Below are 23749 nucleotides of genomic sequence, written 5' to 3'. Positions count from 1 at the left end.
GTACGTTTATTTCAAAAGGCCGCTGGGAGAGGGTGGCCCGCACTCACCTCGTCCGATTTGAAGCTCTTCCCCTGCATGCCGTGCTTCCAGAAGGCCAGCACACTGTCCTGAAGGCACACTGCAAGAACGGACACAGCACGGGGCTGACTCACCCCACGCGGCACGATTCCCGGGGACCCCGTAAGCGTGCAAGAGGTCCGCCACGTGGTGAGGCAGAAGCAGCCCAGGTGGGCAAGCCTTCGGTGACGTCACAGAAGCCCCGGAGGGACTGTGCCGAACTTCTGTTAGCACCCCAAACCCGCAAAGTCAATGGACCCTGACGACCAAGGGGCGACCCTTGTCAACCCCAACCCACCTCCTGTCCATGGGCAGCTCGGGCGACAAATGGCCAAAACGACCAAGCCCTGAGAAGCAGAGGGATCCCAGCAAGGACTCAAGCGGGAAGAATTACGATGCGCCTTGCATTCAAAGGCAGCAGCTTCTCCCGCTCCTGGTATTTCTTAGGCCGTGAGTGCGTGGTGTGTTTTGCTTCACTACGTCCTCTAGCTAGCAGGATTGGGGGGGGGGGCACCTTTTTCAGCCCGAGGGCTCAATTCAAATTCGGGAGGGGCCTTGGGCATGCTAAGGGGGACCCCGTGGCCCAGAGCAGCAGGCCGTGTCAGTCCCCACAAGCAAAGATGGCTTACCAACAGATTCGATGCGGAAATCAAAACTCAACTCTGAGGCCAGCTTCTTGCTGGACTTCAGTTTCCCGTGCAGGTTCACGATTTTCACGAATCCTTGAGAGAAAAAAAAGGAATCCAAATTACCTTGGTCTCAAACAAAGTTCCTGGAAAAGCCAGAACAGCCCTCCCTGCAAGGAAAGAGGCCCCAGAAAGAATCCACCCCCCCCCCCGGTGGGTTTCCACAGCAGGGCCGCTCAGCCCCCCAAGCGCACCGGACTGGCTGAGGGCTTCCAGGGAAGGCAGCTGGAAGGGCAAGAGGAAGCTTGTAAGCACACACAAGGCAACTTCCACTGCCGTTTCACACTGAATTCTACATTAACTGCTGCTTTTACATTTTTAATTTGGTTCCATGAGTTACTTTGCATTCACTGGATTGTGTTTGCGTGTTAATGCCGAATCAAAAAATCACTGTGGTATGAGGTGCAACATGATAATAATGACACGTGTACAGGCGTGGTTTAGCCCAAGCGAAGCACTCTGGCATGTGACGGAGACCAAAGCGCAATTATTACGTATTTAAGTCTATTCAAGGTGATTCAGTTCAGCTCGAGGAGTGGGAGTAAATGGCACAAAAGCTGGGAAATCGCCGTATGATCCGTGGTCAGTTTTACCCTCACAACAACCCTGTGAGGTGGGCCAGTCTGAGAGTCTGTGACTGGCCCTGTTACCCCGTGAGCTTCATGAGTGAACAGGGCCTAGAGGTCGATCCCGAGTCCCAGTAACTGCTCTGCCCCTCCAGTTCCCTGTTGTGGGGTCCAAACCCGCACCCTCCGTTCTGTGTCAGGCATTTGTCCCTAATATACTGAGGACACGAGGCAGGAACTGCAGCTCCGCGATCCAGAGCTCCCGGAATTTAAAAAGGGAGCTGGTATTAGGCACAAGAAGCAGGTCCAGGACTGGGTTTCCCTCTTATGGAAAGGGGAAGGCTGTCCCCCATCCCGTTAATCCTTGTCCTCATTCCACCATTATTCCCAGTTATAGAATGACCCCCCCCCGCCCCCGACATGCCCTCCTGGCACCAACACTCAGCGCCAGATCAAGACGACCTCCTACTCTTTGGCATCGTGCAGTAAGTTCTTAATCAGGTGTGGAATATTTGTCCTGCGTTTAGAAACGTGTGTCTCTCTCATATTTTCTATGTCGTATGTGGGTGGGCTTTATGGTCTATTTTTAAGGTTTTAATCTTTGAAAACTGCCCTGAGATTTTTGGCTGTTTAGTGGCAGAGAACGTAATCAAGGAAAGGACTGGAATTCCTGTTTGTTTCCCCTTGTGGGCCAAACAGCGGTGCCGGAAGAGGAGGATAGGCTCCTGCCCCACAGGGCCACGGTCCCAATCGGACCGGTTCCTCCGTCAGCAGCCAAGCCCACGAGCCGATCGCCTGGCCCTGAAGAGACACAGCAACTCTGGGAGAAGATCTGTGCTTGCCACCTGGGGGCACTCTCAGAAGAAATGCTCACCGCAACAAGAAGTTGCGGATTAAGCACCTGCCTTAATGTCTCCACCGCATCGATCGCTTGGCTCAGCCAGCCACCAGCTCAGCAGGGCTTCGGCGCACAACGAACGCTGGACTCCGCACTGCGGGGGGACGGGAGAGTTCAAGCCACCAGTTCGCAGGCTGGCTTGGGTGGTTTCATGGCCAGTGATGCATTTCAAGGAATCAAAGTGTGCCAAGCATCTCCTCTCATCTCCTCTACATGGATTAATATTATCATCATCCCCAAACTGTAGGTGGGGCTTAGGGAGGGGACTGAGGCGAAGCTGAGAAATGGGCTTCCAAGAGCTCCGCTGGCATCTGTAAGGAATCCCACGCGGGGACCTTCCCAGCTGGTGCACTGCAACCTTCAGCCCTGCGCCAAGCAAAGCTTGCCCCAGAGCATCTCCATGAAGGAAGGCATGGGCTCTGGAAGGGAGCGCCCCCACCCACGGCTTCTCTCCAGCGTGGCCTTCCTCCAGATGAAACTGCCTTGATGGCGGGGTCTCTGAAGGATGTCACACCCCTCCCTGAACACTCCGCTACTGGAGGCGAGATGGGCCTCTACCTGAGCCAGGGCCTTCTAAATTATGAGACTCCTTCCCGATGCCTAGCTTGATAGGTTTTTGTGTCAGGCTGTTTTCTCAGGGTTTGATGGCGTCGGATCTATCTTCCGGGATATATATATTCCTTCTGTTTTAATGTTTTAAATGGCTGTTGTTTGCTTTCCTGATTTTATGCTGTAAGCTTTTATTTTCTTATTTCTGAGATGGCTAGCCATCTTAGACGGTGCAAAAGCAAGATACAGATCCAGCGACTTACGGTCCAAACACACGAGAACCGTGTCTCTCTCTAGCTGGGTGACGTGGATGGCGTCCAGCTGCTGGCAACCTGCAGGTGAGAAGAGTGTGAGCGCGTGGACCCAGGACAGCTGCCGCGCCTCCCGCGAGGGCCTGCGCGCGACGGCCCGTGTGGGCCTGGGGGCCCTTTGGGATCAAGGTGTGGGGGGCACGCAACGCCGGGAACGCGAGTGGGGAACAGCTACTGAGCACCGGTGTTCAAGGGCACAGGCTTCGTCTGAACCGGTTCTTGCCCCCAGAGCACACAGGGACTGCAATTCCCATCATGCCTTGCCATCAGCTCTACCGCGAGGGCTGATGGGAGAACCAGTCCAACCAAGACTGGAGGGCGTCACGTTGGCCTGGCATGTTCCAGTCAACCCTTTTAAAAAATAAAATGAATAACAGCAATGCACCAGCGACCGGGTTTTCTGCCATGGAGTTCCTTGCTGCAACCCAGCATGTGAAGGGCGTCTCCTAGCCCTTTTCCTGCAGACCAGCAGTGCACGCCACAGCCCCCCCACCCCGGTGTTGCGGAAAGGGCGCCACCAGCTGCAAGGAGGCCCGGTGCGCATGCCGAGATCTCCCTGGGCCCGCCTGGATGCCAGCCAGCGTCTCTGCTCTGCAGGCCAGCCCGTCTCCGAGGGAACCTGCCGGGACGGGCAGGCTGCCGAAGTAGCAGCGCATCGTATCCTCCGGGCCAGGTCGGTGGGGAGGGGGAGGCCTCTTGCAGCCCCCAGTAATCTTGCACTGGCTGCCCTCGTTCCAGCCCCTGAGCTGGGCCACACGCTTCCTGGCATAAAGGGCGGAACACCGCAGAGATCTGCATTTGGGGGCTTGGATACGGGGACGATTGCCTTGTTTCATTTCTCCCCGTTCAGAAGGAGGGGTCTCGGGGCTGGCTTGCTGCGTCTGCCGCACCAGATGGAGGAGCACTGGGGGGTGTGCGAAGGCAGCAGCGGGACCAGGCCAGAGCCGGCTCGCTCGGGCCCACGGGGTCTTTTGCATCACCGATCCATTCGTCTGCCAGGGACGCGGCTCTGGGTGGCGCGAAGGCACAGTCCGGCGTGGGCCTAAGCGGACGGACTCCCAACGCAGGGGCTGGCACCTGCTGCGGTTGCGGGCCTCTCTCTGCTGGCAAAATCTGCACAGAGTCACGCCCTTAACTTATCAAGGTTCTGATACATATGAAGGGGGGAACGTCGCTGAGATGTTCCAGGACTGCGAAGCGGCAGGCATCCAAGCAATCAGCGGGAGCAGGGGAAACAAGGACCATGGGGCGGCTGAATGTCAGGCCCAGGGATCTAAGTGGCCCTCGGGGTTCTCTAAATGGCCACGGAGCCTTCCCTGAGGCATGTACATCGCCTTTCGCAGAAAGGAAAACAAACAAACAAACAAACATCAAACAGAAGAAAACCAGCCCAGACTCTCACCTGCCCCGATTTCTGTAAACCACGAAGAAGCAGAGTTCAAGTTGATCGTCTCGAAATGAACGACCTGGTTTGGTTCGGCCCCCTTGCTGATGGCGACGCACACCATGGGGTATTCCTGTTCTGGGATTACCAGCATTTCAAACACATTCAAGGGAGTTGGCAAAGGGAAATCAAAGTGCTGGGAGAGAGGGGCAAAGAAAATCAAACGGAGATCAGACGGCAAAAAGCAACTGGCCCATCTTAAGATTTGCCTCTTTACAGGGTGGACGTCACACGTGCTCCCGTCATCCCCAGCAGCACACACGGGCACGGCGATCCGCTGCGGCCTAACTTATGTGTCGAGACTGCAGCGCTGCTGCACCGAGGGTTCGAAGTCCCATTCCCGCACGGTGCCTGCAGGCTCCCAGCCTCAGCGGCTTGTCCTGTTGTGTGAATCTGGGCGGCAAGGTTTGCTCGAGGGTTAAACACCCTAAAATAAGCCATGGATCAAAACAGGCCAGCGCTTTCCCAACAAGCAAAGGTGACAAATCTGAGGCTCTTTCTGTGGACACATCAGGAGGAGGCCAAGTCAGGGAGAGTCAAAGAAAAGGAAGGCCAAATGAGAGATGGACCGGCTCCGTAAAGGAGGCCCCGGCCCTGAATTCAGAGCAGCTCAGCAGGGATGTTGTGAGTGGGACGTTTTGGGGGGATTGGAGGGAGAGGCTCCAGGTGGCGAGGCAGGGTGGGGATGAGCACCTGAGCTGGTCCAGAAAGGGCAGAAAGAGGCTTGGGTGGGGGGTCGGGGGGATGGGCTGGCTGGCACAGGGCTGCGAGCAGAAAGCGCCTGCCTCCTGGGCAGCCTGCTTCTGCTGGAGCTGCAAGCTGCAGGCCCGGCCCCTGCCTCTGCCTCACACTCAGCGCTTTAGGCTGGGAAGCGTCCTTCCACAGCAGCCGTTTTGTGGTGGTGCCCAGGGCACTGTCCCAAATGCTCGTTATGCCCACAAGCACGCATGTCGTGAACCACGCCAAGAGTCCTTGACTAAAGGACTGGTATAAAAAGGGTGAGTACCCAGAGCAGGGCCTTCTCTGCGGTGGCGCCCCATCTATGGAATGCGCTCCCCAGAGAGGTCCGCCTGGCGCCGTCATTTGTTTTTTGGTGCCAGGCCAAGACCTTTTTATTCAAACGTTATTTTAATTGTTAATATTATTTATTCATTTTATTCTTTGGCCAGGGCGACTTAATTTATATTGTTAATTTATATTGTTTTATTGGATTCTATTTATTTATCGTTGTGAGCCGCCCCGAGGCTTCGGCGAATGGGGCGGCATAGAAGTCCCCTAAATAAACAAACAAACAAACAAACAAATGCCTTAAGGAAATGAACAAGCAGGCCCAAAGGGTCGCTTCCTGCTTGTGTAAGCTGCGGAGGGCAATGGCCCACCTCGTAAGAGGCACGGGCCATGATCCTCACGTCACATTTGCCCTTCGAATGCCAGAAGGGAAATCTGTGGGGCGAACTGCGTGTGTGGGGAGGGACTTGTCCCCAGCCCTGTGTCTCCCTGTGGACCTGGGGTCTGAGCAAGGCTGCTCTTAGCGCTTTCAGGGAAGCGCCGGCGGCTGAAACCGAGTCCAGAAGCCACCTGGCCACAGACGCACTCTCCGTTTCAAATCTGTCGCTGCAAGGCCTGCAACTTTCCCTCTTTTGCAAGCGAGCTTGTGCCCAGAACAGCTAAGAAGAATATTGGCTTTTATTATAGTGTTAGTGTTATGGATTGTTAGATATTGTCATCTATTGTGCGTTCTTGTTTTGGTTCTACTGTTAACATTCATTCTGGCCAAGTTTCACTGGCCGTGCAGATGTTTTATGATGGATGTACTTGTTTTTAAACTGATTGCTGATATTATTGTTTTAATTTGATTGTGGCTGTTACAGACTGTTTCGCCAGGGTTTTATTGTGTAACTGTTCTGACAGATTTCTGCTAATGAATGGGATATAAAAGCCAAAATAAAAAAACAAACCAAAACAAAAGAAGCTGCGCAAAAAGGCAAAACATACCTTTATTAACATGAATTTCTGCATGGGCTCATACCACTGAAGCAAAACAATTCCCAGCTGTAATGCTCCACAGAGGTACTTGTGGCCTGTGTAGGGATTTCTTACTAAAGAGGCAAAAAGACAGGAAATTCAGAGACTCATGAGTAACTCGCCTCGGTCAGGCAGCTGTTCAGAGGACTCAGAAGCCGTGAAACTGAGGGTTCAGCTCGATAGCACACAGTTTATTGTTTTAAAGTGAGGTTTCACACTCCCTTAACCGGACCCGGTTTCCTCTCGCCTGCAACCCCCGCAGCTGCGCAGTGTCCGGCCCCTTCTTCCGTCCTCCCCACCGTTTCTGGTCTCTGACGCAAAAATCAGGCTAAGCAGTGCGGCCGGGCTGGATCCTTCCCCCATCACTCTGGCCTCTCTCTTCTGCCTCTCCCTGGGACGGGGGGTGGGGGGGGCAGTCTGGGGCAGGCGCAAGGGGCTCTCCATCTCCTTTGGAAGCTGGGCACAATAACATTTCTGCAAGAATCCCATGCATCCTCAAACCATGGCTTCCTCCAACTTGCAGATACAAGCTGAACAGCAGCAAACAGAGCAGCCACTGCACCTCACCCTGATGACCTGGATTAAACCAACCGAACTGGTCACATTTAACACCGGAACTGAGTTGAGCGGGCTGGGGGAACGTTGAGAGGGGAGGACGCCCCGCTCCCGACCCCAGAGAAACATTTCCTGATGGTGAGAGCAGTGCGACAGTGGAACCCATAACCCAGGGAGGTGGTGGGCTCTCCCACACTGGGGGCATTCAAGGTGCAGCTGGGCAGCCCTCTGAGGGGGCGGTTGAACGGGGAGCCCTGCAGCGAGTAGGGGGTGGACCAGATGGCCTCTGGCCCCTTCCAGCGCTACAAGTCTATGATAATACAGTTCACACCAGAAATACCGTTTTTAAATCAGTCTGAAATCTGAGTGGAGAAACCTTTGCTGTGTGATGCCACCATTTAGCCAGGAGCAACGAGAAAACCAAAGAAGATTCAGGTAAGACTTGTGCCACCAAATTCGCCCTTGGTTTTCTGGCCACCAGAGCAAAGGCAACACACGAGCAGCACTTTTCATTATCCTGTAGCTTAAGACTTACCGCATAAAAATTCTTCCTAACCCAAACCCCAAGAGGAACGTTCACACGAATCGTTGTTATGAGGATGCCGAGTGGTGAACGGGTTACTCCCACTGACAGGGCTGCCGAACATGCAGCTGCAGGGCTGTCCAGTGGTGACTCCCGTGTGGCGTCCCCTGGGCACCCGCGGCTCCATGTGCCTTCCAGGCCAAGCAAGGGGAGAGACCCACACGGCCGGGAACCGGCAGTCAAATGTGCAGACCGAATTCCTGGGGCACGGGAGCCTCCTGCCCCATTTCGGCCGGGCATGGAGCCTGAGCAGCACCTGGTGGGGCCGAGCCGTAAGCGGACGCTGGAGCGGACTCCAAGCTCGGGGCAGCTTCAAGTTCCACAAGAGCTGGGACAGAGCCTGGTGGGTGGCGCTTGGGAGCCCCAGCTGCAGACTTACCTATGCAGCATTTATGGCATCCTTTCGTATCCGGGATCTTTGTCGTTAAGGCGAATTTCCTGAAATTACAGAGCCGGCTGGTGACAACAGGCCAAGGGCCTGGCCCGCAGGCACCCTTGCTCTGACCCACCACTGATGCTCCTATATCCCCCCGCCTCCCCTTTATTTTCAGAACAAAGACATTCAATTAGTACTATACAACAGCCTTTCCCATCCAGAGAACCCCAAGTATTTTGGACTATAAGTTGCCATCGGTCCCAACTAGTGCAGCGATTGTGAGGGAGGAAGGAAGCTGTAATCCAAACCTCCTGGAGGCGCCCACGTTGGGGAAAGTGGCAATCGAGAAACACACAGGTAGAACAGCAGGTGGGGAGTAAAACAAAGTCGGCATGTGGAGGCAGTCTCAGGCATGCAAAAAGGTCTCTCTCTGGCACAGGGAGCTTAATAAAAGGAGCAAGCAGGAGGCCTTCCTGGGGAGGGCTCTCCGCAAACAGAAGTGCCCCCACCAAAGTGGGGCGCGCGCGCTCTCTCTCTCTCTCTCTCTCTCTCTCTCTCTCTCTCTCTCTCTCTCTCCCTGTGGCAACCACCATCTTACTTTGGAAGGCGGGAGAGAAAAGCCCCAGCCCCAAACTGTAAAATCTGCCCTTTCTTCTTTCTGAAATTTGCAATCTTGCTTTGCTGGTACGGTTTGTTTGTTTGTTTGTTTGGGATATTTCTAGGCTGTCCAATAACTCTGAGTCTCTGGATGGCTTATGATGGCTGTTGTTGTTGTGGTTATTATTTTAAATCTTTCCCTTTCTGATTCAGACCCTTTCTCAGTGAGCCCTGATGAGAAAGAAAGGGGCAGCAATCCTTGGAAGTAGATTTTTTTTCATAATCAGTGGTGATGAGACGAGCTCGAGACCCCTGCGAGGCCGCTCAGCGGAGAAACGGGGCATGGCAGGGCGAAGCACCATCTGCCACGCACAAGACACGCCACACCCCTGGCAGGTGCCCTCCCCGCTCTTGCAGAAAGGTTTTGGGTGCCCTGAGGACAGCAAAGAACACTGGAGCTCAAACAAGCACGTCAAGAGATCTGACCAGTGCCAAAAAGCGCTTTTCTGCACAGCACAGGAAAAATGGGGGGTTCTCCCCCTCCCTCAGCACTAGAAATTGAGCATCACTCAGTGGCAGCGATGGGAAGCAGATTCAGAAGGAATGAGAAAAGCGCTTCTTCATGCCACGCATGGGGGTCGTGCTGCCACAGGACGGGGTCTGGGCACCCACCAGCTTCGACGGCTTTGAAAGGGGTTTGGTTAGAGAGACCCGGAGAGGAGGAGAAGCAGGACCCGGAATGCCAGCTGCCAGGCAAAGCAGAAGTGGAGGGTGGTGCACACCTTGCAGTGCCCTGGCAGGAAGGAGTTGCTGGAACAGGTGAGCCTTTGGTCTGATCACTCCATTAAACGATCGATCGATTGATCGATCAATTTTTCGATTCATATCCTGCCTTTTTCCTACAAGTGGCTCAAGGCAGCTTACATCCTTCTCCTCCTCCATCTTATCCCCACAACGACAACCCTGTGAGGTAGGCTGGGCTGAGAGTCTGTGACTGGCTCAAAGTCGCCCAGTTGGCTCCATGGCTGAGCGGGGACTCGAACCCAGGTCGCCTGAGTCCCAGTCCCACGCTTTTCACCACTGCACCACGCTGGCTCTCTGTAAGTATTTCCTGCCTTTTTTCCTTCGGGGAACCCAGGGCAGCTTCCATGATCCAGCCCAGGACTGTCTGATGGGCTTGGAGACCGTGCACGTGGATCAAAGCGTTCCAAGACCGGGCGATCTGTTCTCGCTAAAACCAGCACCAGATGGACCATGTGTTGTGCGAATGGGGAGCCTCTTGTGGCCAGGCGGCCATCCTGGTCCTGGGTGAGCACAGGGTGGGATCTCCAGGCCAGCAGGGGGGTGTGCAGCCCCAACACAATAGCCAAGACCCCTTTAAAGCCCCACTGCAGGGAGGGAGAGGCAAGGTGGGTCGGAGTGGGAGGAAGGGCCGTCGTGCTGGGGATGAGAGGATATCCCTGATCTTGCAGGGCTGCTCTGCAGATGGAAGGACCTCCTGCGGGCTGGAAGTCTCCCCCCCCCCCCACTGATCGGAACAACACTGCTTTCTCCACCAGCGTCCAAGGGGCAGAAACCACCAGCTTACCTTGGTAATATTTTATCTGGGAATCGGTGGGTCTGGATGTGGGCTGCCAGCCCTGTCTTTTTGGCTTGTTCAAACAAAGCTATTAGGTTGTGCGAGTAAAGCTGGAAGGTTTTCCCTGCAACACAAACAGACAGGACCCACCTCAGACTCTGAGGCATCAGAGGGGCACGACAAACCGTGCTAAAAACCAAAGAGAAATACGCCGGTGTGGAAATTACCTTCTAAAAAGGACAGCCCCGAAACATCCAGAGGTCCAAGGAAAATGCAGAGAGCAGAAGACAAACAAGAGGGGAAGAAAGAAAAATTGATTTCTGTGAACTATCAAGCCAAGCTAAATTCCACACACCCAGGAAAAGATTCCCCGAAAGAGCATTTCTTGGGTATTTCCCCCAGCACTTAAGTTTCGTGGCACAGTTCTTCAGACATTCACATACCTGAGAGTGACATTAGGGTGTTGTTGATGACGTACAGCCATGTACACCTCCGTGGAAAGAGCTAGAAGGGAGGAAGCAGCAGAGGGTCCCATGGGTGAAAGAAAGCAGGGCAGGGACCCTTTGTTCCCAGAGCCCGGGAATTCCGGGCAGGCAGAGTGTGCCGCATAAGCAGGAACGTGGTCTCTGGCGCCTGGAATTCCTCGGACTAAGCGAGATGCCCTCATGGCTGCCAAGAGCAAGAAGAACGTCTCGGATGGCACTGAGAAGGGGGCTTGAGGTCATGTCTGATGGGGCCTTTTCCTAGGTAAATGTGCGCAGGAGTCAGCCCTGCGGTTAAGCCCTGAGGTGTCTACCCTCTTCTTTTCTAATAATAATGTAATCAGAGTTGGCAAACAACACCAACGTTCTCCTCTTCTTCAACATTTCAACCCTCAGCGTTGCCCAGAAACGATGTGGGACAGTTAAAAACTATACATTAACATCTTAAAAACGAACGGCAGAAAAAATAAAGGCAGAGCAGCCCAGAGAATCGATCTAATGAGAACATTCTCCGGATGCAGCCAAGTGTGGCAACCAAGGATGGGGGAAACTAGTTGGGGGAGAACAGTTGATGTGCAATCCTCTGGCGGCCAGCTGCTCCTTAAGACAGGGCTGGGCAACTCTGGGAGGTGGGGGGTCCATTTTCATCACCCCCTGTGGGCAGCAGTGAGAAGTGGGGGGGCGGGGACTCTGGGTTTCGACAGCAAAGCGCTGCACTCGGCAACCGCGGCGAAGTCCTCGCTCCACTTGGCCCCTTGAATGCTCCGTAGCCACTATGGAGGACGAAAATGGATTTGCTCCACTCGTCAGCAGGCTCGGTCTGTTTCTTCCAGCACTTCAAAGCTGCTATGGAGGACCATTTCGTTTCCAAGGATTCTCAAACTGTGGCTGCGTTGCTTTCGCCCCCTCCTGGACCCCACCCCAAAGAGATCCCGAGCCACTCCACGTGGCACGCGTGAAAAGGTGCTCTCCCACCTGCTCCATGGTGGCTTCATGCAGCTCGTTGAGGTTCAGCGTGTAAATGCCCTCTTCGGTCCCAAAGATGATGTACTGATCTGCAAGACGGCGGAGGGAAAACCAGCTCAGCCTGATCAGAAGCAGAGGGGGAAGGCTGTATTCCAAGCTCACACGTGGATAGCAACCGCACCTTTTGTGTCTGGGTGTATCCATGACGTGGCACAGTTGATCTTCAATGGGCAGCCATCGAACACTTTGGAGAAGCAAGCTCCCATCTGGAATGGCAAAATCCAAACAGATCAAGCCCGGCTGGGTGGGAGATTTTAAAGCTAAGTCGTTTCCCGTCTTCTCATGTACGGCCAAAGGAGGAGTGGGCAGCAGGCAGCAGAATCTCAGAAGCCAGAACAGGAGCCGAGCAACGGGCCCTCCGTGCGGAGAAATTTGCAGCTTCCCAAAGAGAAGCAGAAGGAATCACATTAATGAGCAGAGCTGCTTAATGTGGAGAGTGCACCAAATGGTTATTTATAATTATTCTGGCTAGCTACTGCTTTTAAGGCACTGCTGCTTTTAAGCGGTCCTTTACCAGCAACACCCAAGTCACCAAGACTTGGTCCTGACCTGCTGGGGGACACCTGGGAGCCATCGTGGGACCTCCTCTGCTCTGCGCCACCGCCGGCCAAGCCTGGGATTGGGAAGAGGGGCTTTTTGAACAGCAAACAGCCTTCCCCATGAGAACCGGTCTCTCTTCACCTTCCACTTAAAAACACCCCTGCTCCCTAGCGAGCTAGTAAAGAGGAGACACTGGCCAGATCCCCCTGAAAACCTCCGTCCTCGTTAGCAGGAGACTCAATCAAAAGCAGGGGGGAAATGAATTAGCTGCATGAGGGAAGGAAGCCTGCAAACGGTCCAGTATTTAATCCCTTCCTCTTGGGGCTACAAAGCCCTTTCCACCGAGTGTTGCGTCACTCCCACTTCACAATTAAAAAGAGCTCTTACCAGCACCTTGGGCGTTGGGGGCAGGCCGTTAATCGCTGGCCTCTGCAGACAGAAGAAAAGACTCAATTACATTTACTTCTGGAGAGTCAAACCTTAAAAGGAAGGGTTCAAAAGACGCAGCAGGCTAAGACTGCCTAGAGATTTGGATCTGCCCTCACCGCCTACACATCCTGGGATGTTTCTCCAGGCCTGGCACTTCATCAACATCTTTCATGTCCCGTTACAAGAGCACAGAATGCTGAGTTTTGTTGTTTACAGTGCAGCATCAAGGAAAGGATGAGGGCTGCCAAGATTGGGTTTTATTTACAGAACCCCCAAATTTTCAACTGAACCAAAGGCAGTGTACCATGTCGTAAACAAAATAAGTGTATTAATTTGTATGTGAAATTTTGTTAAAAAAAATTAAAAATCAGCATGGCTTGACCAGGACTTCTGCTTCATGGACCTGGTAAATGTTGGGCGTATCAGTCAGGAAAAGGTGAAAAGGAAAGCAAAGCTCAGGCGGAGGATGGGATCGGCTCACATAACCCTCAGTTCGATCTCCTTCAACCCAGTGCCCTCCAGGTGCCCTCCATCAGCTCAAGACAATATGGCCAATGCAGTCCCCAATATTGGAGGGGCACCAGCTTGAGGAAGGCTTCCTTAGCTTACAGAACCCAAGTGATATAGTAAAAGAACTCCCTGCCCTGTTTAGGGAAGTTTCAAGACAGAAGGGAAAAGGGCACCTTCCTCCCAACGCTTATTCGTCAGAGACGAACCACCGTCTTGGCCTGAGCTGCTTTCTCCCCACCACCCCTGCCTACCAAGTCCTGGATGGCCACGCTCTGGGCACGGGGGGTTCCCACGGAGGTGTCTGGGCAGTCACAAATCCTGACACTTTGGCTGCATTGTGGGACAAGACGCTAAACCCCCACCCACCGGAAACTCCCGCTTGTCCTTCTTCCGTGGCAGCTGTGGCACATGGCCTAGCCCCTCCGCATGTTCCTCGAGGAGTTTTGGCACGCTGTCCCCGTTGCCTAAAAAGCAAAGTTTTAAATCAGCAAGAATGACCAAAAAGTGGGCTGAGCAAATGGGGATGGGAGTGGGGGTGGGGAGCCCGAGGGAGAGCTATCTGGACACACACGTTCAAGCTTGCTCGCCCACCCACTCCCTGCCCGAACCAACCCTGAGCTGAGCCGAAGGGAAGTCCAGTCTGCCATCGGCCACTGCAAGCCTGTGCCCCGGGCTCCGAGGAAGGCCGTCACGGCAAGGGAGACAGCTCAACCACATCCATCCCCAGGGAAGGGGCACTCGATTTCCTCCTCCCTCCTCCTCCCTTGTTTCTTTTGTGTTGTGTCGGTCAGGTAGCGAACCGTTCTCTTTCTCTTTATAGACCTGAGAACGTTTCAGGCACTTCACACGTGTCAAATAACCACCAACACTAACAGGCGTAACTTGGCAATGAGTGGATTGGCTCCCAGTTCAGTGTTTAACTTGCAAAATGTCAGCTCATGCAGAGCATTTGGGAGTCTGGCCTCCAAGCGGAAGCAGGCCGGCCAGCCTGCCTGTCCAGGGCGAGTCCCTTGGCTTCGCTCCATGTTTTGGGGCAGCATCATGCTGTGAACGGCTGCCCATTGGCTTCGGATGTGGAGTGGCACATGGGCTCCCAAGTCAGCCGGCCACTGAAGCCCACACAGACAGGCTGGATGAGAACCCAGTCCCTCTGCACCCCGGTGGGGTGAGGGCAAGGTGGAGGGGTCCCAAGCATTGGCACTCTGAGTGTCCCCCTCGCCCCGCGCACGAGAGGGGCGTGAGCTCTGGCGGGGGCTCGGATGCTCGCTCAGCAACATTCTGACGGTTTCGCTGCCAGCTAGGAGATGCTGCGAGGGCCAGGGAGCACCCTGCCCGCTGCCCCGTGTGCCCCGGAGGACAGCGCCGCCGGGAGCCGCAGCGCCTCACCCATGTCACCGTATCTGGCTGTGAGCAAGCCAGGGCTGCTGGCGCTGCTGGTCATGCCGAGCGGGCAGGGCTCCGTCTGCGGCCCGCACACCGGGATGCTTTGCCTCCTGTGGGCCGGCAGGGCATGGCCATGCGGGTCGGGGCAGTACTTGATCGTCTGGGACTTCTCGTCGTCAGCAAGGCCTTCCTCCTGGTACAGGCTGAGCCGAGGCTGGAGGGGAACAGAGCGAGGCGGGGTCCGGGCTGCCCTCCTGCGGCTGGGGCAGCCCGCAGGCCTCCTCCCCCTCCCACGCTGCCCCCCGCCGGCTCCCACAGAGCCTCTCCCCACACCCAGCCCCTCGCTAGGCGAGCCGGCCACCCCACTGCTGCCGTGCTCCGCCTCTGGCATTCCAGGCATGCTTGGGGGAAGAGAGGGCAGGGTGCACAGCCGTCACCATGCGGCAATTTACTGGGTGCAACCGAGCGGCTTGCTGGCCCGGCGAGCAGGTGTCTCTTTGCGAAAGTGTGGCCCTGGAAGGGGAGCTCTGCCAGGCCGAGGGGGCCGCAGAGCAGGCGGAGCAGCTTCCCGCAGCCAGCGGCCCTCGGATGCGTGAGGCAACACAGCCCTCCCCTCCCCTCCCCTCCCCTCCCAGCACCTGGCTGCACCCAGGGGGATGGAGGGCGCAGAGGGGCCTCGGGTTCCGTTCCCTGTTCTGAATGCACCGTTCCTGTAAAGGAGTCCCGAGGGTTCCGCATCGGGGCTAAGCGGGAGTCTGCCGGCACGGCTTTCTGGGGCGGTGCCCACTCACCTTTGGAGGTAGTGGAGGCGGTTCTGCCCGCTTCAGCGTTGATCTAAAAGAGAAAGACAGACCCGAGAGAAAAGCTCCTTATTCCAGCCCAGCGACCTGCGTGCATCAGGTGCTCATGATTTCTCATAATGTCAAGAAGCTATTGGTTAGTTCTTTGGCTTGGTTATTCATTTTAAAACAATGTCTCCTGCTCCAACAGCCGACTTCTATGGAAGCTGCCTAAGCAAAACAGAAGAGAAGGGGGAGAGCGGGGGGCTGCGGGCAGCGCGTCAGCTTGTCACACAGCAGGAGCTGCTGCATTGCCGCCTCCTCCGGCAAGACCCCAAAGCCAGGAGCAGCCCCCCAGAAGCAGCCTGCCAGGGTCCCTGGGGGAGAGAGCCTGGGTGGGCACAGAGCTGAGCAGGCCTCGGTGGCTCGCGGGGAGGCGAACGTGGCTGCCCGGCCGTGTGAGTACAGGGCTCTGCCCGGAAGAGGAGTGAGCCGTGCCCCACGGGTGCCAGGGGTCGAAGGGATCCCTGGAGAGGGGGCACCAGTATCCTGCACGGGTCTCTGCCCAGGTAACGGGAGGGGAAGCAAAGGAGCAAGCAGGTGCGCTCGGTCTCTTCAGGTTTTCCCTGGCACAGAATGGCCAGCGCAGCCCTTGGGGGCTCCTCCTGCCCGCACAGCCCTACGGCAGGGCCGGGAAGTGCCATGGAGCCTGGGCAAAGCGCCTTGTGGCCCTCCAGAAACCTGGCCTTGATTCCCAAGCTCCTTTGCTTCTGGGCATGGGAGCAGTGGGCGGAAACTTCTGGCCCAGCCTTCTGACAACGCGGGGGTCCAACCTGGCAGCCCTCCTGGGGCAGGGGGTGAGCCTGCCTTTGAGAGGCCCCGCCGCCTTCCAAGGCCTTGTGGCGGGTTGCCGGAGCCCATCAGTAAATTCTGATTTTTTTGATGGGGAGGGGTGACCATGCACCATTTTTGTTCCCGCAGAGACCTGCATAGGGTTGAACTAGGCTTAATTTAGAGCAGATTTTTATCAATTAAAAAAAACAAACTCCAATTCTCCTATTACTCTAGCCTGGGCATGCCTCATTTTACAGAATTATGCTGCCAGATGGTGATAAAAATATAAAGGCCATCGGAAACATGCAAGCTTGGGCACAAGGTGGGAGCAGCTTCAGAGAGGATGCCATGGCCAAGTGGTCAACATTTCTGGACAGAACCACGCAAAGAATCGTAGTGGATGCTGCACGGAGCCTGCAAAGTGTGGGGGGGGGGGAGTGAAAGAGCCCCAGAAGAGCCCCAAAAGAGCCTCCTCATCGCTCGGTGCTGTGGGTCTGGCCACGGGATGGGTGGGCAGGTGCCCATGTGTGCGTGTGGGCTGGGGGACACACATCCAAGGGCTAGACAGCTATGTTTTAAAGCAGAAATAATTTGGTTATCAGTCAGGGAAGAAGGAAGGAAGTCAAAGGTGAAGAAGAAGTCACTCACTCCTCAGCATCTTCGTGGCCGTCGCCAAATTTGGTAAGAAGTCCCCTAGATAAAATGTTTATAAAATGAAACAGTAAGAAAAGGCAGTGACAAACGAAACGCAGACGGGGATGGATGGCCGAAGAGCGTCGGTTTCTCCTGCGTGAGGCAGTGCTGTCTTTGGGACCCCAAAATTCTGTTTGGTGTCACAGTGAGTGGGAGAGAAATGGCATCCGTAGAAGGAAGGGGCAGAGTTCTCTGCCTCGTCCCCCTCCCCACAGATTCCCCTGCATGGGTGGGACAACCTCCGCCACAACCCCAGCCAGAGCCCCCACTGGCCATGACGGCACTGGAGTCCAAACACACATGATGCTTACGACAGCCCTGCAAGTCAGGCCGATTTGTGTACTCTCTAGATGGGGGGCTGAGGCTGGGAGTGAGCAGCCTGCCAGGGCAGGAGCTCCTCCTCTCCCCAGCTACACGGCATCTCCTCTGCCATCCCGCCTCCATACTTCAGTAGACTTTAAAGCCAGATAAGCATTCCCAAGTCAGGTAAAGAGGTCAGGTGGGGGTGGGGAGCAGCACACCTGCAAAGCTGAGAAATGGGTGAGGGGGGGCACAGCCTTCAGCAGGGGAGGAGGGAGGCGACCTGCTGAGATCAGCTCATCTCAGTTAAGGCGCCAAGGCGGAGCGTGGCCATTCAAAGCCCCCGAGGCAGGGAGATGGCCCGGTTCAGCTGCCATTTCTGGTGCCCCAGGCAGTTTTCTGCCTAGCTGGCAGGCAGGTCAGCAACTCCGGCTCGGGAGGAAAGCGATTACAAGAGGAGCGGCAATTCTGCTTCCCAGCGAAGGCACGGGGCACATGCAGCGCTGGCAGGGGTGCCCGCACACAGGCCCTGCGGACGCCACGTGGCCAGGCGTCCAGTCCCCTCCCCAGCCCAAGCACGTGTGGCTCGAAGGAAAGGGCCCGCGTGCTTCCTGAGGGTGCCCGGCATGGACCAGTGCGCAGCCCCTTCCCAAAACGGGTCACGGTGCCAGGAGAAAGCGGGAAGGGCCATCCCGGGCGTCTGCCACTGCAAAGGCCTCTCCGCCCTGAGCAGGGGGATGCGAACGATTCCTCGCCCTCTGGGATGGCGGGGCAGCTCCCTCGCTGCCCCCAGAGCCACGCCTGGCTCAGCTTTGCTCTGAGGCGCACGAGTGAGGGGGTTCGGAGGCGAAGCGCTTGCAGCCGCCTCCCCATGAGCTGACGGTGATTCTGAAGTGCCGCAGCGCCTTTGCAGGACGACAACATTCCCGGGGACTGGCCCCGGGCTGACAATAAGAGAGAGCCGCTTCTTCCTCATAAACGCCTAATTGGTCTCGGGCCAGGATATCTAAGCGACTGCCTCCTCCGGTACAAAGCCGTCTACAACTGATGGATTTCTTTCAGGGCACCAAGAAAGGTCAGGCTGGTGGGGCAGGAAACAGCACCCAGATCATGGCGCTTCCTCCCAGGCAGGCCGGAGGGTCCCGATCCGCGCCAGGCTTTAGGGGCTTGCTTTGTCTGCTGGCTTTTGGGAGGGCTGACACTGTTTTACGCTGCTCTCTGGGTGTTCTAAAGAGGGTTTGTACCCAACCTCACCATTCTGAGTCGAAATGCTGGTTTCTGGTTGGAGCAGAAAGGCCATTCCTAAATATCTTGTTAAAATGATATGAAATCACACAGCTGAGATGGATCAAGGCGCTGACTTCATAAATTCAGCACGGAGAAGATCCAGAGGGCACTTCAGCCGGGATGGGGTTCAGTAGGAGAGCGAGAGACTGAGAGGGAGGGAGGGAGAGCGAGCAAGCTGCAAGTCTCTCGGATGAAAAGCTCCCTCTGGCTGGCACAGCCGCCCTTTCACACACAGCTGACCCCTGACGCAGGCCATCAATCTGGACCGTGTTGTTTCTGGCCGAGCCTAAAAGCACAGAAAGCAGCTCAAAAGCCACGGCTCAAAGAACGCTTTTTTTCTGTGTGGTGGTGACATTCTCCAGGATTCCAGGCCTCCCCAAACCCAAGCATTTCCTGTTTATGCTGCTGAGCAGAATGCGATCTCCAAGGGAGTGGCAGATGCACTCTCTCGCGCTGGACGTGTCGGACTGCCGCGGCGCTCGCTTCGGCACCGCAGGTGACGGAGGCACCAGGAGCTGGCCGCCAGCCCCTCTAGACCCCCCTCGCGCGCGGCTGTGCCCGAGTGTCGACTGCCGCCAGGGGCACGAGGAATGCCAGAAGCCCAAACTTCCTGTGTGCGCCTTCCTTATCAGCCGCCACAGGCCGGGAAGGCACGGCAGAACACACCACGCAGGGCTTCGCAGATCAAGAAGGGCACAAAGGAAACACAGAGCGAAGGGACGGGGAGGGGTGGGGAGGGGAGGGGGCGGAAGGCAAAGCCTCTTGCGCTAGTCAGAAGAACGCTGTCCCGGACCTACAAAAGCACCAGGCTTTTCTGCAGTGGAAGAAGACATGTTAAAGAAACAGAACACAGACCACTCCACGCACACTCGCGTGCCCCAAAGCCTTTGGCCTTCCTCGTTTGCCACCAATGCGCACGAAAGCGAGCCAAAGTACGTGCAAATGTTTCCCCCACTCACCTCCTCCCTAAGACAACCCTTCCTGCGTTTCCTTTGTCGTCGCCCTTACATCGCGAGCTCCTGGCAGCAGGGACCTGCCCCCTGACCTGTGCAATTGCCTTCCCCAACTGAATGCCCTCCGGATGTCCTGGAGCATAATTCCCATCATCCACAGCCATGAGCATGTTGGCTGGGAGCAATGGGAGTTTTAGTGTCACGCACACGGAGGGTGCCAGGTTGGGAAAGGCTGGCGTAAAGCTCCAGTGCATACGAATGTCAGGTGAAGAGTAGCACCGGGCAAGAGCGGACAGGCCGAAAGAGAGACGGAGGCAGGAGGCAGCAGAAGCCGTTCCCGGGCTGCCCAGGTTGCGCTGCAGGGCAGGAGAGGAGCCTTGTGAGGCAAAGCTATTTTGCGGGGCTGGACCGCTTCCCCCATCACTGCTGGTTTTCTGGCAGGATGAGCGTGCGCTCTTCCCAGGCAGTTCCCCGTAGCCCACAAGATCTTGGGAATCCCGGCTCACAAGTATCCACCAAAACACTCCACACCACACTTTCTAGGCCGGGCTGGGCCGGGCCGGGCCGGGCCAGCCTTCGCGGCTGCAGAGCAACGCTGGCAGGCAATGCCACAAATTCCTTACACAGTTTTTCCAGTGCCAGAGTGTTCTGGGAGTTTCAAGTTACTTCTCCGCGAAGTGTCCCTACAGATGGCCAAGAGAGAAGACTGGACGGGAAGCGTTGCCTCCAGAAGGGGACTGGCTGCACTGGCGGCTTCTGTCCGAGAGCCGGACGCTCCGGGGCAGACGCACGGGACGCAGCTGAGGGGAAGACGCGAGCCGCCCGGTCCCCGTGGTGTCAGGAGGGCTCCGTCTGCACTCGGGCGGGCCTGGATCCGCCAGAACCTGCTGGCGGATCTTTGACACACATCTTCCCCCGCTTCCCCTTCCTTGCGCACCTCCGACTTCCTTGGCCGAACGCCTGTGGGTGGGAGGTGTCTTGCTTTCACTGGCTGAGCACAAGCTGCTCTCTCGGCTGAAACACGTCAAATAAAATACAGTAGTGAAGAGCTGCCAAGGAGCGGGCCGGGAAGCAAAGCAACCTGCCGGCTGCCCTGTGGCCAGGCTGCTGCCTGCAGCAGCGGGTGCCACGCTCGACGCTCGACTCGCGGCAGGCTGGCGCGCGAGCCGGGAGCAAAAGGGTCAGCCGGCCCCTTTGGCAGGCGATCTGCTGCACCTGGAGCACTTCCTCCCGCCCACATCCTGGCAGGCCGATGAACTGTGCCAGGCACGCCAGCTTTGTGGCATCCCTTGAGGCAGTGCTGCCCAAGGGCTGCGGGGCGGCGAACTGTCCTTCTGCCCGAGGGCCTGGTTCTGTTTCGAAGAGGATCTGCAGAGCTGCACCCCCGCCGTGCAGGAGACCAAAGGACGGCGCTAGGAGCAGCCGCTGTTCTGGCTTGCGGCTCTCCCAGCCATTTGCTGCTCTGTGCAAGAGCCCCCTGGCACAGAAGTAAGACCCCAAATGATTGGCAGTCGGGGCAAGGCTGGGGGACCATCCGAGCGAGCCCTAGGGGCTGGACGGGGAGCCAAGCTGGCCTTGCCCCCCCCCCCCCGCTGCTTCCCTGCCAAAGGGATGGTGACCTGGGAACACGGCGTTTTTTATTCAAGATGCGGCCTCAGAAACACTTACTTGGCACAGCTTCCTCCTTCGGCAAAAGGACTCCAGTGGGAGGCGAAGTGGGCGCCTCCTGCCACCACCTGCGGGGGCAGAAAGTGCCAGTTGAGCCTCTCTGAGCACATCGCACTGGCGTGCAAAGCGAGGGTGAACAGCTGGGGAGCACGCCGGACTCTTCTGTGGGGAGAATCTAGGCCGGACGCCACACCTCCAGTGGAGGCTGTTGAGAGGAGACACCACCACAGCCGGGTGCAGCTGGGACCCTCCTCAGGCCAGGCCAGGCGTCGGCCTCACATGCCAAAGGCACTGGAGCCACAGAAGTGGGGCATCACCTTCAGCAACCCCCCAACAAGGTGTGTGTGGGTGGTGCCCGTCCACCTCAGCCATGAGCTCTGCAAGCTCAGGGGCACTTTAGGGATCTATTGCAGGTCCTTCACCCAGCCCAGCATTTGACAACCTGAAGGCAACTTATTCCAGCATCTGAGTTAACTACGGGCTGCCAAGCAATGAACTGAGCGAAACCTCTTGGCTCAGTGCAGGGGCTCCTCTCCCGCCCGGCTTTCCAAGGTCTCTCAAACTGGGAGGCCGCTCCAGTGGGGAAAGCATGTGCTACGGGGGGGGGGGGCTCGGGGGTCACACCTCCACCCTCCACACTGAGCTCACCAAGCGCCCGACTCAAATCAGAAAACCAGAGGACCAGCAACCTGCCTCGCAGGGTTGTTGTGAAGCCACTATACAAACTTGCAATAAATGTGACCATATCCTAGATGAGACACGCCTCTCAAATTATACTATAAGCCTACTTTCCTCCCCCTTTCCCTCCCCATACTGCAGGCAGGGTTACTTTACTGACTGCAAATCACTCTAGGGGCCTTTGGGGGCTGAAGTGCAACATAAAAAGGGTTAAAAATATTACTACTACTACTACTATTACCACTTCATCCCGGGCTTCCGTTTCTTTCCTTAAAGGTGGTTCGAACTGCAACTTGTCAACTGTAAAATATGGATATTTGCAACTTTAAATAAACTTCACATTCTTTTAAAGCAGAGCTCACATCATTCTCTTTTCCAGGTCCTCCTTCAAAGCCAAACACTCAAATTAATTACCAGAAGCAGTTTAGAAGAACCTATTGCAAACTCATAAATAGTCAGGCTATTAAGTAGTACTGCATTTTAATATGCCCCTAAAGCGGGTGGCCATTTTTGCTTCAAAATGCTCTTCCTCAGAACATCACCACTATTCGATTTCTAAGTGTTTCCTCTCATAATACATGAATATAGAATTTCTCATAATACCCACATGAAAAGAAGAAAGAAAAACTGAGGGGAACTAACAAGGCATAAAATAATATAAAGTACCAGCTCCTTCATCTGCAACACATTCCTTAAGCTACATAAAACAAGCAGGTAAAGGAATGTAAAAGGGATGCTACTAGTCAGTTCCTATGAAAACCCGAAGGACTAACTGCCTTCGGAGAAAATATCATGACTGAGATTATGGGCCACGACACAGAGCAAGGCTGCTTCTGCTTTACAACGTATTTTCGGTGGAGTAGCTTTTATGTTCTGATTCAACAAGCTGCGCATCAGAGGCTTGGCGATCCAGGTGTTCTTGGTTCGTGGGTTAGGGGCAAAGGTGGCCCTGCCTCGCTTGTGACTCCTCCACGGCTGAATTTTCCTGGTACTGACAAAAAAGCAGCACTTTTGCTTTTTAAAAAGCTGTGTGGGAAGCGTTCTTCTCAAAGTGGAATTGTGTTCCTGAAAGCCGCCCAGAGCACAAGTTTGCTTTTCCAATTAGGCACGTGCTTTCTTTTGAAGCAGAAATACTGCTTTGGCACCACTGATCAGTAGGGGTGGGGGGGCAGGATGAGACAGGGACATGACACATGCAATCCCCCTGCCAAGGACCCGAAGTTCTAGGTTTTTCTTGAGACCTGGTATGGGCAACCTTCTGAAATGCCCGGAATGCTGAGGCAACGCTCGCAGCTCCAGCAGGAGCCAAGGTGCGCAGCCGGCACCTGCTGGCTGGCTTCTTTCTGCGTCCTCTGGACACAGTCCAGACAGCTACTCCGGAAGGATTTCTCAACTCAGGGAGGAACTTCGAACGCTATCACTCTGACTTGCAAAGGAGGGCCTTAAGTGCTTTACTTGGCACTCGACCGGGTGGAAGGTAATTTGTCTAAAACATGTAGGAGAAACTCACAGTTTATTTCAGAAGCCGTCCTTTCTGCTCGAACGTTCCGGTTGGTGGAGCGGATGGTGTGGCGAATGACGGGGTGAGGCTACAGGGACGGAAAGGGCAGCATCAGCGGCCGCAAAGCCCGAGATGTATTTATGTATGTATTTATTAAAACATTTCTATGCCGCCCCATTCGCCGAAGCTTCGGGGCGGCTCACAACATGAAGTAAAATACAAAAATAACAATATAAAAATAACAATATAAAATAAATATGAAAGAAATTAGGAGAGTAAGTACTCGGAGGAGGGCTTTCTCTGCGGTGGCGCCCAACTTATGGAATTCACTCCCCAAAGAGGTCCGCCTGGCACCGTCGTTACTGGTTTTTCGGCGCCAGGTAAAGACCTTTTTATTTAAACATCATTTTAATTGTTAAAATATATGATCTGGCCAGGGCAACTTCTTCTTCCTTCTTTT

General features: G+C 55.5%; 1 protein-coding gene across 3 annotated transcripts in view; it reads right to left on the bottom strand.

Annotated features, from left to right (window-relative positions):
- Positions 1-23749, bottom strand: part of MAP4K5 (mitogen-activated protein kinase kinase kinase kinase 5) — an 80724-nt gene that overhangs the window by 4364 nt on the left and 52611 nt on the right. The window contains exons 13-31 of one of the 3 annotated variants that reach the window (XM_044436181.1): positions 23299-23377; positions 22030-22088; positions 21111-21178; positions 16858-16902; positions 15388-15430; positions 14600-14810; positions 13580-13677; positions 12662-12703; positions 11856-11940; positions 11684-11763; positions 10670-10730; positions 10454-10456; positions 10236-10350; positions 8054-8112; positions 6507-6610; positions 4470-4647; positions 3020-3088; positions 687-779; positions 48-118 (exon numbers count right to left, since the gene is read on the bottom strand). In XM_044436181.1, coding sequence (XP_044292116.1) covers positions 48-118; positions 687-779; positions 3020-3088; positions 4470-4647; positions 6507-6610; positions 8054-8112; positions 10236-10350; positions 10454-10456; positions 10670-10730; positions 11684-11763; positions 11856-11940; positions 12662-12703; positions 13580-13677; positions 14600-14810; positions 15388-15430; positions 16858-16902; positions 21111-21178; positions 22030-22088; positions 23299-23377 — 1563 coding nt within the window. Of the gene's footprint in view, positions 1-47; positions 119-686; positions 780-3019; positions 3089-4469; positions 4648-6506; positions 6611-8053; positions 8113-10235; positions 10351-10453; positions 10457-10669; positions 10731-11683; positions 11764-11855; positions 11941-12661; positions 12704-13579; positions 13678-14599; positions 14811-15387; positions 15431-16857; positions 16903-21110; positions 21179-22029; positions 22089-23298; positions 23378-23749 lie in introns of those variants that run through there. The other 2 variants (XM_044436183.1, XR_006415312.1) reach the window with 2 other exon arrangements.

The sequence above is a fragment of the Varanus komodoensis genome, unplaced genomic scaffold (assembly GCF_004798865.1).
Source record: "Varanus komodoensis strain SLA01 unplaced genomic scaffold, ASM479886v1 scaffold3, whole genome shotgun sequence".
Lineage (NCBI taxonomy): Eukaryota > Metazoa > Chordata > Lepidosauria > Squamata > Varanidae > Varanus > Varanus komodoensis.
This window is presented reverse-complemented; position numbering and strand designations above follow the sequence as displayed.